This window comes from Talpa occidentalis, unplaced genomic scaffold (genome assembly GCF_014898055.3).
Source record: "Talpa occidentalis isolate TD23 unplaced genomic scaffold, MPIMG_talOcc4v2.1 talOcc4.12, whole genome shotgun sequence".
Classification (NCBI taxonomy): Eukaryota; Metazoa; Chordata; class Mammalia; order Eulipotyphla; family Talpidae; genus Talpa; species Talpa occidentalis.
In genome coordinates this window covers 59,163,291-59,176,533 of record NW_023601212.1, presented here as the reverse complement: position 1 = coordinate 59,176,533, position 13,243 = coordinate 59,163,291, and the positions used below count along the sequence as shown (strand labels likewise).

The following is a 13,243-nucleotide window of genomic DNA, read 5'->3' as shown; positions in this document are numbered from 1 at the left end:
AAAATCAAAATCAACAGGCAACTCTAAATCAGAGACATTCTGCAGGGCGGGGGAAAGAGGAATAGGATCAAAATAGGGGTGGGAAGAGCACAAGGGACTACAGTGATGGTACACAGGTGAATTGGTGGTGGGAATTTCACAGAAATTATACCCAAGATAAGAAAGCATACATTGTACAAAAATAAAGAATAATGTAAAAATATGTATAAACAAATTAATTTTAAAAAAGAGTTTACTCTTTATTATTTTCTGCTCATTTTGACTTTATTTTGTACACATTGCCACTTCTTAAGGAAACTTTAGTCATGGAAAACAGAGGCTGGTTCTGTCACTATGGATAGAAGAAGTTTCTGGTTCAGAATATTCCCTGCACAGTGTAAGCTACTCAGTAAAGATTCTAGAGCTCGATTCCAAGGTGAGGACAGGAAGTCACTGAAGCTAGTCACAAAGGCTACTGACAGAAAGAAGTCAAATCTACCCCAGGTGCTCCTCTGCTAACTAAATTGAGATGTGCTTTGCACTGAGGCCCTAGCGTGCTCTCTGCTATTTGTTGCAGAAGTAACTGGCAGCGCTGCTCATTTGTCAAATTGCTTCTAGCATCAGAGATGCTTGAGTCATATGTGAGCTGATAAACAATTATGTGCACATGTTGCAAGCATTGGTCTATTTTCTAATAAAGAACTCTTTTCCCCCCGTAGATCTGTTCCCAGTTAAGTACCAGACTGGAGAAACAGCAAGCAGCCAGCAAGGAGGAGCTGGAAGTGGTAAAGGTGAGAAAGAGTGAAAAAGTCCTGTGATATCAGTCCTTCCAGATCTCAGTCTTGAGTGAATACCTGTTGATAGGAAGATCCCAACACAGGAAAGACAACTTGTACACATCACACATACACTTTGCTTGAAAGGATTTGAGAACTGTGAACAGGATCTCTCTTCTGATTGGGGCGTGGTTCTCTTCCCTGCCAGCTGAAAGGTTATACTCCCTTGGGTGTTCTGGGCTGTCAGATGCAGGGGGTAGGATTTAGCATTGTCACAGGAGGTCCCTGATCTTATCTCCATGGTAGAAATCTTCAAACCCTTTATGAGTCCGCATCCCAGATGATTTGCTCAAACTGATGTGACTTCAGTTTGTGACCCAGTCAGATCCCCTCCCACCCACATTGCTCTCTTGAACAGGAAACACCATGGGCAGTATAGAACCTAGCTGGAAAGCATGTGTTGGGTAACTGATTTCTTCCACTAATTTTTTAGAGGTTGGTTTTTAAAGAAAACCTGTCACATTTATTTTTGTGAGGCCCCCTCGTGGTAAAACTGCATAGTTGATTATCCATTTGAAAAGCTTTTCTACTGTAGAAATAATAGTAACTGAGGAGGGAGGGAGAAGCACAGGGGACTGAGGTGATGGTGCACGGGTGCATTGGTGAAGGAAACTCTATGGGGACTACACCCGAGCGGGTGGGGAAAGCAAATATTGTTTAAAAATGAACAATTATGTAAAAAAGAAAAAAATTAATATAAAAAATAATAGTAAACCAAATGCACTGGTTTTCTTAAGAAGCAATGTTGGCACAGTCAACTCTGTGACCAGTGTCACAGATACATGACATAATTGTATTTGAATATACTCAAGTTTAATACTAGTAAATAAATGCATTCTAGTCACTTAAGCATATAACAACAACTTAAATAGGTTATTTAACTTAAGCTTCATTTTATATTCTGTAAAATAGATGTAACTTTGACTGCCTCATCATGTCATTTTGAGTATTCAATAAGATAATGTATCTAAAGTGCTTGACTTAGTACTTGGCACACAAGGATGTTCAATAAATATATATTTTAATGAGTTATAACCTGCAAGTATGAGGCATATAAACTGAAAATGAGCCTTATTATGACTTTGAATTCCAAAAGTATTTTTATTTCATGTTACAAAACATCAGTGTATTATTAGTAAGTATAGAATTATAGTGACTATAGAGTTGGTGGTTTCCTTACCCACACCTGCTAAAATTTTGGGTTCCTGTCTTCCCTTTCTGGTCTACCTTTGTCCCTCTTCTTCCTTATCCTGTATCATTCTCTGTACATTGTAGGTATACTGACAAAATCTCAGTTGATCAAGTGTCCTGGCATAAAAGTGTGAACTATCCTGAACTAAATCTTTGTGGAAATAAAAATGAAAGGAGGGTTTATATTGACCACTCAGTAAAGGACTCATTGAGCATCTACTATATGCATAACTGTTAGACTTCTGTCTTTTACTTAAATTATCCATGACAAAGAACTTAGAATTTTCCTGCAGAAGCAAGGTATATCATACATTTGCATGTGAGACGTTTAGACAATAATTCAAGAGCATATAACCAAGTGCTGAGCTGGAAGACACTGACAAATAATAGAGAAAAAAATTGTAAGAATCAAAGATGACATTATGGAAGAGGTGGTACTAAAGTAGGTAGGTAGAATTCAGTTAAGAGGATTAAGGACATTCTGAGAAAAGAGAGTTAGTGAAGATCCAGGAACAGGAATGAGCATTTCGCTGTCTCATTGGGGAAACTGATATGACCAGAATGTAAAGAATAGAGGAGTATACTGAATAAGTAAGCAGATTACCTCATGAAAGACTGATATTTAGGAAGAGGAATTTAAACTTGTTTTAAGTGGAATTAAGAATAGCAGCTATTAAACACTTGCTGTGTGCACTGTTCATAGGTCTTACATGTATTATCTACTAAACCCTCACAGCAACTTGAGAAACTATTATGTCTTCATATTATTATGTCTTCATATTATTCATTTGTTGATGATGACTACTAAATACAGGCACTGACTTTACTTAAGGTAACACACCTGATGAGAAGGAGTTCTGGGATTTGAATCCAGAGAGTCAGACTCTAACGTGAATACCCTTAGCAATTACACCGTGCTTCCTCCTCCAGTGCTACTTCCTCTACATCTCTTGTTTGGTTACATGCAGTAGGTTCTGATTTTGCCACCATCCTGTAACAACCTTACTCTACCAACATACCCCCTCCAGTTAATTCTTTGCACTTAGAATCAGAATGAGCATAACCAAAGATAAATTTGACTTTATGTGTATCATTTTAAAATTAAATTGGCCACACGCAGGAACCCCCAAACAGCATCGACTTAAACACACAGATGTTGATTATTTCATGTCAAAGAAGTCTGGGACAAGAAAGGTCCTTGGTTTCATAATGATATAAGCTTATCAGGTATTCGTGACCCCCATTGTCAGCTTCCATCCTCCACGCCACCTAAAAGTCAGATCTATCAACTAGAGTCTCCACTATCCACTATCTACATCCCATGGTAGACTTTAAGACCAGAAGTAAATACAAGGGCCTCCATCCAAATGGGTGAGTTCCAAGTAGCTTCTCAGAACTTTCATGCCACACTTACACACAAGAACTTAATTTCATGCCAGCATCTAGTTTTAAAGAAGTTTGGGAAAAGGCTCCTTTTTAACTGGGCATATTGCCAGCCCGAATAGTATCAGGGTTCTGTTGCTAAGGAAGGGACATGTGGATGTAGGTGGGAATCTTCAGTCTCTAACATACCTTAGTTTTTGGCATGTCTTCCTGACTGCAGGTTCACTAGCTCCTGGCTCTGTCTCCAGTCTGCAGCACAAGGTTTGATGAAGTGAACAAATGAGTTTTCTATGGTATAAAGTCAGGATTTTGTAACATATTTAAGGGCCTTTACAACATGGCCATGGTAACTCTTCTCACTTCATCCTTTCACTATCACATCACTTTTCGGTCCTTGAGCCATCTCAGAAGCCCTGCAGTTCTCTGAAGGCACAGAGTCTCTGCTGAAATATCCCCCTCTCTCTTGTGAAATTAATCTATTCCTTCATATGGGTCAACCAATAACACTGCTTACCTAGCATGATAAACTTTGAGTCATTTAAGATAAGACTCAAATAAAAACCCACCACTTTATTTTTCATTTTATTTTTGTAAAGTTCAACTCATAAGGCAAATAAATGCCTTGTGGACATTTTTAAAAAATAAAATTTGTAATCCTCTTAAGTTTCGGGAGTACCACTTCATACCTTGAGGTGTGTCTATACCTCACCACAGCCACTAGCTAAGTTCTAGCACCACTCACTCTGTTGAAATGACCTTGCCTACCCATTTCTTCCATCCCTCTTCCCCTTTCCCTCTGATAACAGCCTTACTTTTCACAGCATCTAAGTTGTTGTGTTAGTTCATTTGTGAAAGCTACTTTTTAAAAAAATTATTTTATTTATATTTTATTTTTATACAAGAACTGGGGTACAGGCCAGAGGCATGGGAGGGTGAGAGGATTCACCAGAGACAGAGTGGGGAGCAGAACAGGCAGACGGACCGAAGACACTGCTGAGGGGAGAAGCAGACGAGGCAGGAGAGGTCTGCTGTGCCACGTGGGTATCTCCCTGGCTGACCGGGAATCAAACCCGCACTGCAGAGGCTGCAGACAGCTTCACAGTGCTGCGCTCAACTCGCTGAGCCACCGGGAAGGCCCCGAAAGCCACTTCTTAACATTTTAATTAGTCACCAACTATGTAGTCACCAACTATATAATATTGTGCCAATAATATCCCAACTCTTCTTACAGCCTCTTAAGAGAGTTTCAGGATATCATTTAATTGCAAATATTAATCAGGCAGGAATCTGAAGAGTGAATTAGGGATGAGATAAATATGAAACCAGGGCCTCCCTGCTAGCCTAGGGGTTAACTCTTAGCTCTATCCTATCACCACTACAGTCTGAGTTTGATCCCTGGCCAGGGAGCTAACCCATATATGGTGCAGCAGACCCCTCATGTCTCGCTGCTGCTCCCCTTAACAGTGTATTTCATTAGATCTACCTGTTCTGCTTCCCCACTCTGTCTCTGGTGAATCCTCCCACCCCTTCACCACACCTCTGGCCTACACCCCCAGTTCTTCTATGCAAAAATAAATAAAATTTTTAAAAAAACCTCCATACGGTTTAAAAAAATTAAAAAATGAAACGAATGGGAACTGAGAAGGTGACTTAGGGATTCAGACTTAGCATAGAGAGAGCTTGGCTGTGTCATAGGAAGACTTTAATGACCATCTGAATGTAAGATGAAGGAGAAAGTAGTGAAAAAATGACACCAAACTCTTAAGGCCTAAATGATGGAGATGAGCTCTATGACACAGAAGGGCAGCTATGGATACACTGAGCTGCTTATAACAGAATATCAAAATAAAAATATCCTATAGTATCTTCTACCTCTCAACTATCTTTAGAGTTAATTGTAAGAAGACAGTAACACTGTTGTCTTGAAAAGAGTTGCTGTTGTTCAGTGCTGGATGCTTAAAACACAAGCCAGGCATAAGACAGCATTACCTTATTACTTTGAACAATAATGATCATCTTTGCTTAAACCTGAACCAGAAAGGACTTATCTTTACTTGTTGCAAGGGTAGATATAGGTTGTCACAATGACCTTCCTCAGTCTACCTTAGGTAAGTTTCATAAATCCCAAGTGTCTTCATTTCTGAAATGAGGGCAAGGCCAATGCCCAGTCCCACAGAAGCTCCTGGATGTGGAGCATATAATGTGAAGGTTGGCATCTCGTAGAAACCATGGTGGCACAAAAGTTCTTGACTAGACTTCAAAGCCATACTAGAGTACTTTCTATCCCCATGGTCTCTCTAGAGATACTTTAAGAGAAAGGAGGACCTGTCTTGGGCTTTGTGCTGACTGTAACCATTTTGGTTGCAGCATAAGAAAAATAATAACCTTCAGAAATGGCCCTGCCTCAGCTGAGAGTAAGCCACACCTAAGCACATATCACATTGCTTCAGGAAGTGCCTGGTGCTCTGAAACACCATTTGATGTTGGTTCTCTCTTTTGGCTATTTTTCAGGGTAAAATGATGGCGTGTAAACACTGCAGTGACATCTTCAGCAAAGAAGGCACTGTGAAACCAGCAGCCATAAGCAGAGAGGACCAGGGAATTGAATCAGATGATGAGAAGGACTCACTAAAGAAGCAGCTGAGGGAGATGGAGCTGGAATTGGCACAAACCAAACTGCAGCTGGTGGAGGCCAAGTGTAAAATCCAGGTAGGTGATTTGATAAAAAAAAAAAAATCACTAAGGGAAAAAAAGCAGGTGGTGGTCCAGGCTATTCTAGTACTTCGAATACAGCTATCTAGCTCAGAAGCCTAAGACGTTACTGTGGGACCTCCTTGTGGCCTAGGAGTTGAATGAATCTCAGCGCTATCATTCCCTGGCCAGGGAGCTAACCCACACCGCACAGCAGACCTCTCCTGCCTCACCCGCTGCTGCCCTTAGTATATTTCAGTAAATCTGCCTGTTCTGCCCACCACTCTGTCTCCAGTGAATCCTTTTAACCCCCAACACTTCTGGCCTATACCCCAGTTCTCCTACACACACAAAAATAAATAAATAAAAAAGATGTTACTGTGTAGGATGAATATATTTTCTGTCCTGCCATGCACATTCACATCTTATATCATTATTCTTAAACACTGATATAAACATCGTTTTCAGTGAAATTTAATAATTAAGCTTCTCTCTTATGAGAACTTACCTGATCCTGATGTTTTTTTTTTCCTCACTGAACTCAGGTACTTTGGCAGTGAAAGGCTGGATCCCCTGAGTGATTCCCCTTGGCAGTTAGCTTTGGCAGATGCCCATTCTTTCTTTGGAGTTTGTTTTCATCTTCTCCTGACCTTGCATAGCCCTTCCCCCATAATTTCTTTCCATATTGGAGGAAAATAATCCTCGCTACTGAGAGACTAGTCCCCATCTCCCTTTTACCAGGGGTCCTTACAAACCACTGCCATATCCTCCCCGGCACCACCAGTCACCCACCGGTTGTCCTTTTCTCTACTGCTCTGGACCTTATGCCATCTCAGGCAAAGCCCATGTCTTTGAAACCAAAACCTAGCTTATGCTAGTCTTAAAGGCCAGTCTTTTCTTATGTTTGTGTTTATTTGTGATTTTATTTTATTTTTAAAGATGTATTTATTTATGCATACAGAAACTGGGGTACAGGCCAGAGGTGTGGTGGATGAGAGGGTTCACCAGAGACAAAATGGGGAGCAGAGGAGACAGATTTTCTGAAATAAACTGCTGAGGGGAGCAGCGGGTGAGACAGGAGAGGTATGCCACACCATGTGGGTAGCTCCCTGGCTGGAGATCGAACTCCTGCTGCAGAGGCTGTGGATAGCTTCACAGTGCTGTGCTTAATCCCTTGGACCACCAGAGAGGCCCCTTATTTGTGATTTTAGATATGTTATCTCAGGTTGTAACCTAAACTAAATTTGGAACTAGATTGCATGGGGCAGGGATGGGGGAGGGAGGTAGGGAGGTAAAATGAAGTTTAATTATACTATTCAGAGAAAGCATATGGTCTAGTTTTTAAAGGTAGGTAACTCACTTATCTCCACTTTTTTCTTGCTTTAATAGCCAATTAAAATTCTTCCCGGTTTTGTGAGAGAAAAACTATAGCTACATAAACCTGGGGATTCCAGAAAACTGTATTCTAACTTTTTTGGCAGAGAGAAAACATTTATATAACTCAGATGATTTTCTTTAATTAGGAACTTGAACATCAGCGAGGAGCCCTTATGAATGAAATCCAAGCTGCAAAAAACTCTTGGTTTAGCAAAACCCTGAACTCTATCAAAACGGCCACGGGCACTCAGCCACTGCAGCCGCCACAGGCCACCCAGCCACCCAAGGAGAGCACATAGTTCCAGCCTCTCTTGAGCACCAGAGCACAACGATTAAAGCGACAGAAACCTGGGGGGATTCTCCCTGGTATTCCTTTGAAGAAAAAAAGTAAAAGAGGCCACAAAGCAAGCCAGAATCTTTCAGTAGCTCTCACTCTTTCTCATAGGATACTTCTCAAAGGGATGGTATCTCAGCTGACCTGATTTATGTTGATACCTATTTTTGGCTTGCCCATGGAAGACCATGTTCAGATCCATCATAGTATTGCACATTATTTTGTATGCCTGACGTTCAGTTGGAAATAAGTAATTCAGAACCTAATGCTTTTTATTTAGAATTGTGCATAATTATTTTTATCTTAAGAATGGAGATGTCTTTTATTCCAAGGTTGAAACAACTGGAAGCTATTTGTCACAGCAGACACACAAGATAAAAAAAAAACAAAACTGGTATCTAAACTGCTTAACTTTGCAGAAATCATTCAAATAAAGCACACTGTGGCAGCTGGTCACAATCACTGTCAGGTTTCCTCCTGAAAGGGAGTCTCTGGATAATAAATATCCTGTTCAAAGGAAAGAACAGACTTAGGGGTTGACCAGTTTGCAGAGAAAATTAGTTTATTTTCATTTTCTCTTGGGGGCATCTGGAAATGAAGTGCCAAGAGCCATGGAAGAGGATGGGGTATCGAAAACACATACTAGACAAAGGAACAGGGACCTTGGTGAACAGAATAAAAACCATCGTTTTGGCCCCGGCATTCCAAAAGGGACTGTTAAGAATTCCACATGGAATTCCAAGCTCCTAAATATGCCTAAGTGGTTTCCTGCACATGTAAAGTCAGAAGAGGATCTTGTGAGTGGCAGCCTTATGGAACCTTTACCAGGGGAGCCGAGAATGGGCCCAGGTCCCTCAGTTGTGCTTAGAATGGAATACAGACCAGGGACTGAGCGTTTTATTTAATGTTCAGATATCCTTGCTAAGGAAACACTAACATACTGTAGCTTTGTTCAACTTAAGAAATGGGAATTAGAGGTCAGCTTCACATCATCTTAGTTTAATGTTAGGCAACTTGTCTTGATTTCTGTAGCTTCTTAAAAATGTTCCCTGCATCCCCTTAGATGAAAAGATGCAAATGCATTTGTAACATTTTTGATCAAATATTTTTAAAAACCTTTATAGAAATATTCATCTTATGGAAAGGTAAAGCTATTGTTTAAAAGTTGATGGAAATATTTTATTCAATTATATTTAACATGTCTATATAAATGGTCTGTGTCAGGAAGTCCTTTGGTAAGGGCAAAACTAACTTTTCCATTTTCTGAGCTATTTTGGCAGCCTTTGGTTCTTTTTATGCCAATCAAACTACTGTCAGCTATGTACAGTAACATTATGGATACTCACCCTTGATTTCATTATTGACCATATTCTTTGCAAAGGATTTTAAACTCTTGTAGTGCCAGAGTGATTCTCATCTGTGCCATATGTTGTATTAAAAGTAACACACTCTTGGAAGTAAAAGTCAAGTAAGAGCCATCTGTAACCTAGGAGCGTGCACTGCAAGTAGGTCATGGTGGATCCTTCCTCTACAATTATCATTAAACTCCAAAAGTGAAGTCCTCTTCGTGGAAGAGTGTTTATCTATGACCCATAAAATGGACATGATTGTTTGTTATCCTTTGTTGCACTCATCAAATAATACTTACAGGTTTTATTATCTTAATATTCTCTTTCATGATAATACTCATTTCCTTTTACCTAAAAGGAAAATAGCCTAGCATTCCGAGTATCTGTGTTGACTTTAACATTCCCTTCTTGGTGGTTAGAAAAGATACCTTTTTTTTTTTCTTTTTGTAAAATATAATAGCTAGAAAATTGCATCTTGTATTTGTTTCTGTAAGTCATTCAGTTGTAGCGTTAGCTTTACTGGTACTTTCTGCTTTGATTCCGAGAAGCCTTGTACAAGTTGCCTTATCAACGGGCCAACTAAATTAAAATTGTTCTTTTGTGTTTGTGAATCTCATAGTTTCACTGTATAGCTCTACTCTTTAATTTCCAGAAATCAGTGCATTTCACCGAATGCCTAAATTGTAGAATTTTCCTTAAATGGTAGCTGAGGGAGAAATAGAATGGTGCTAGCTCGGTGTACATGCCTGTGGACTTGGCTCGATTTCTTAGTCCCTTCTTCTTTAAACAAAATTTAAACAGTTTTTCTTTAAATAAAATCACATATATTCCAAATATTTGCTAACTCTATCTTTTGCTTTTTCTTTGAAAAGATTATAATGGCAGTCTTCAGACTTTTTGTCTTCTCCAGTTCCACGTCACACGTAGGTATGTGAACTGGTACCATATGTCTAAACTGTCCCTCATGGCAAGGCCTTTGGGTCAGTAGCCATAGGAAATACAGAAAATTCGAAATTTGTATATAATTTGATTGTTCAGATAATAACACTGTCCCAAGCCATGTCCTTCCCCATGTTTGTTTGAAACTCACATATCCCAGCATTAAAATGCAACTATTAGCTTTAATGTTACTTACTCTAAAGTGTATTTGAGAATTTCTATTCTTGTCTTGAATTTCATTAGAAAGAGATCAACCAGCCCAAATATCCAGGAAATTTTCAAATATTTTAGAGTGTTTTTCATCTTTTCTTAGGATACATTGTATAAAATATTCCTCAAGAAACCCACCATTTGCCCCATTCTGAAATGTGATGATTTTTCACTGACTTCTGCATAATAATGAAATTTAACTTGATAATTCAGTTCATTATCTTTTATATATTGAGAATCTTGTTTAACACATTATTTAAAGCTGAAAGAAACCAAGCTGAATTTTGCAGTGCATATGTTTGCTAGCTTCCCACATCCTGAGGCATGGCACAATTTGGTTATATTTAGTTATGTAAAATTTAGTGCAAATAAATTCTAAGTTACCTGATGTTCTTTATATGAGTGCCTATCAGAAACGTGAATAAGAATGTCATACAAACCTATGGCCTATCTCTCTCTTCCCCTCTCCTGGCTGTTCAGTTAGTGATTTCTTCTTCACTGACTTTCTTAAATTTCCCAAGAAAAGTGGAAAAGTAGTCTTTGTACTGTTGTTGGGCTATTTAATAGTATTTATCTTGTTTTATTTTTTCAAAATTTCATTCATACTATGTGTTATTTATTTTTCTCGAATTCATACTCCATTTTCTCAAAATAATTTCTTCGCTAAAGTGATAAAACTAGGAGAATATACACGGTTTGTGGCATAAGAGATAAGAGACCCTTAAAGGAGTTGATTATTCTCTGAGGGTGAGAATCACATATGTAACTAATGTGAGGGACTGAGTTTTCTTTTTCTTTAGTTGAAGTCCTCCGTCTACTAAAGTGCTAAGGTGGCTGATTTCAGGACCTCTTTTATGGAAAAAGGAACTTTTAACAAATTTAAATAACTTGTTTGTTTTATCTGTTTTATGTTTGTTTTATCTTAGAGCAAGAACATTCTAGTGTAAAACTTAAACCTTTTAAAAAAAGGCACTTCTAAAATAGCTCTGATTATCTTGCCTCAAATACAAGTAAAAGACTAGACAAACTTTGTTGTGGTGTGAACACTGTTAGGGGTGTGGTGTGGGTGTGTGTGTGTGTGTGTGTGCGTGCGTGTGTGTATGTGTGTGTGTGGTTGGTAGAATCATATAGGGTGTCCCTGCCTCTTCTATAAAGCAGGTACCATGCAACTAAATACTCATGGTGATTAAGCTAGAAAGCCAGACAACAGCTTGATGACCTCCGTTTCCTTTTAACATATATAACTTTCCTGGTCGCCATGCTGATGGCCACATTGAAGTATTGCTGGAACCACACTAAAACATCCTTCCTTTCCTATAGTGGCTTCTATGTAATATAGGCAGAACCCTTTAAGAATTTGCTCATCATTCAAAACCACCAAAATGAGTACTTCAGTGGGCTGCACCTCAATAGGAGATGCTCTTGAGTTTTACTGAGAAAAGTGGATGTTTGTGACTAGTTTGGTGACTAGTTTGGTGGCATTCCTTCCTCTGTGCTTCCATCTAAAAAACTACATCTCAAGCTTATCTCCAAATTAATTTTATACCTGCTATAAAAACACCTCTACCATGTCCCATTCTCCTCACCTCCATCCCTGGTTTATCATTAGTGCTATTCTGAAAAAGTTTAATCTCAGAACAAAGAATCATTGAGTAGATAATGTACATTATAAGTTGCTTTCCTTTTTCATGGGCAATAAGTTAATATGTAAAATCTTTTCCATTAAAATGTAAATTTTGATAACTATATATTATATATGGAATAAAATATAGGAAACTGAATTGTAAGGATATAAATACATCAAGACTCTGGTGTCATGAAAGCACAAGAATAAAGCTGGAGATGGTCCCAGAATCCAAGATGTCCCAATAGCCTTTTGTATCAGTTTCTCTATTTTTGGTATTTTGCATAATGTGTGGATCCTTATTTCAAGTGAGGGAAGAAGTTTCTCAGTCAGTTACATTTCCTTTCTTGCAGCTCCTACCTTACTTTTGCCCAGGAGGTAGTAGAAATTCTGTACCATCTATTTTTATGAATTGTAATGATTTTGCCCAAGAGTTTTCTAATGAAAACAGGTTCTACAATAAAGGAGTTGATTAGCCCCAACAGCACTAATTAACTACAAAAGAAACATCAGTGAGCAGTCTCCCTCTATAAACACTGACCAATTAGATGTTTCCATAATTCCATGTATTATGTATAGTACACTCTATAAATGTAAATGTAATGCTTGTTAAGAAAAGTGCAATTTATTGTACATTGTCCCAGCAAATGTTTACTTTTATAATCGTTATGAACTTGAATTGAATTAGTATCTTGTTTTCATGTGTGAATGAAACCTTGTGAAATAAATAAATGCAACCAAGAAGGTAACAAGGTGACTGTTTTTGTGAGCCAGTGATGTTTCCAATGCTTTGTGTTGCCCCTTTGGCCCCATTGAGCAGTAATAAACATTTGTTCTGAAGTTCATATATGTCCTTTTTTTTCCTAATTGAACCTAGTATGTGTGTTTCAACGAAATATTCAGAACCCTGTGTAAATGAGGAACTAAGAGTCCCAGGCTCATGCAAATCAAATAACTACAGAACCCATAATACCTTGCACTCTCTCACTGTTTACTTTTCCTGCAGAGGTGAAAGGGGGATCTGCCTAAAGGGACCAAGAAAGAAACCAGAAGTTCACGGTTATCGCCTGGTTCTTGCGTTGTTTTGTTTCGGAATAAATCCTGTTTGCGGTTTTCCTAGCTGATTGCCTTTTGGAAGTTGACATTGTGACACTTTATGAGGTACTAGACCCCAGTCAACTTATTAAGAGAAAGTGTACAGGAGTTTGCTCCAGGCTGTACCTTGTAAAATGACAGCCTGTACAGCAGCAGTGCCAAGTGCTTTGAAACAATTTTAAAACACTTTATTGTTTCCCTCATTAACAAATAAGTTGAATAAAATATTTGTCAC

At 38.7% G+C, this 13,243-nt stretch overlaps 1 protein-coding gene across 5 annotated transcripts in view; it reads left to right on the top strand.

Moving 5' to 3' along the window:
- Positions 1-13,243, top strand: part of RABGAP1L (RAB GTPase activating protein 1 like) — a 572,843-nt gene extending 559,600 nt beyond the window's left edge. For all 5 annotated transcript variants that reach the window (XM_037507999.2, XM_054693458.1, XM_054693459.1 and 2 more), the window contains 3 exons: positions 699-770; positions 5,901-6,098; positions 7,604-13,243. In XM_037507999.2, the coding sequence (XP_037363896.2) occupies positions 699-770; positions 5,901-6,098; positions 7,604-7,756 (423 nt within the window). In that variant the 3' untranslated portion in view covers positions 7,757-13,243. The remainder of the gene's footprint in view (positions 1-698; positions 771-5,900; positions 6,099-7,603) is intronic.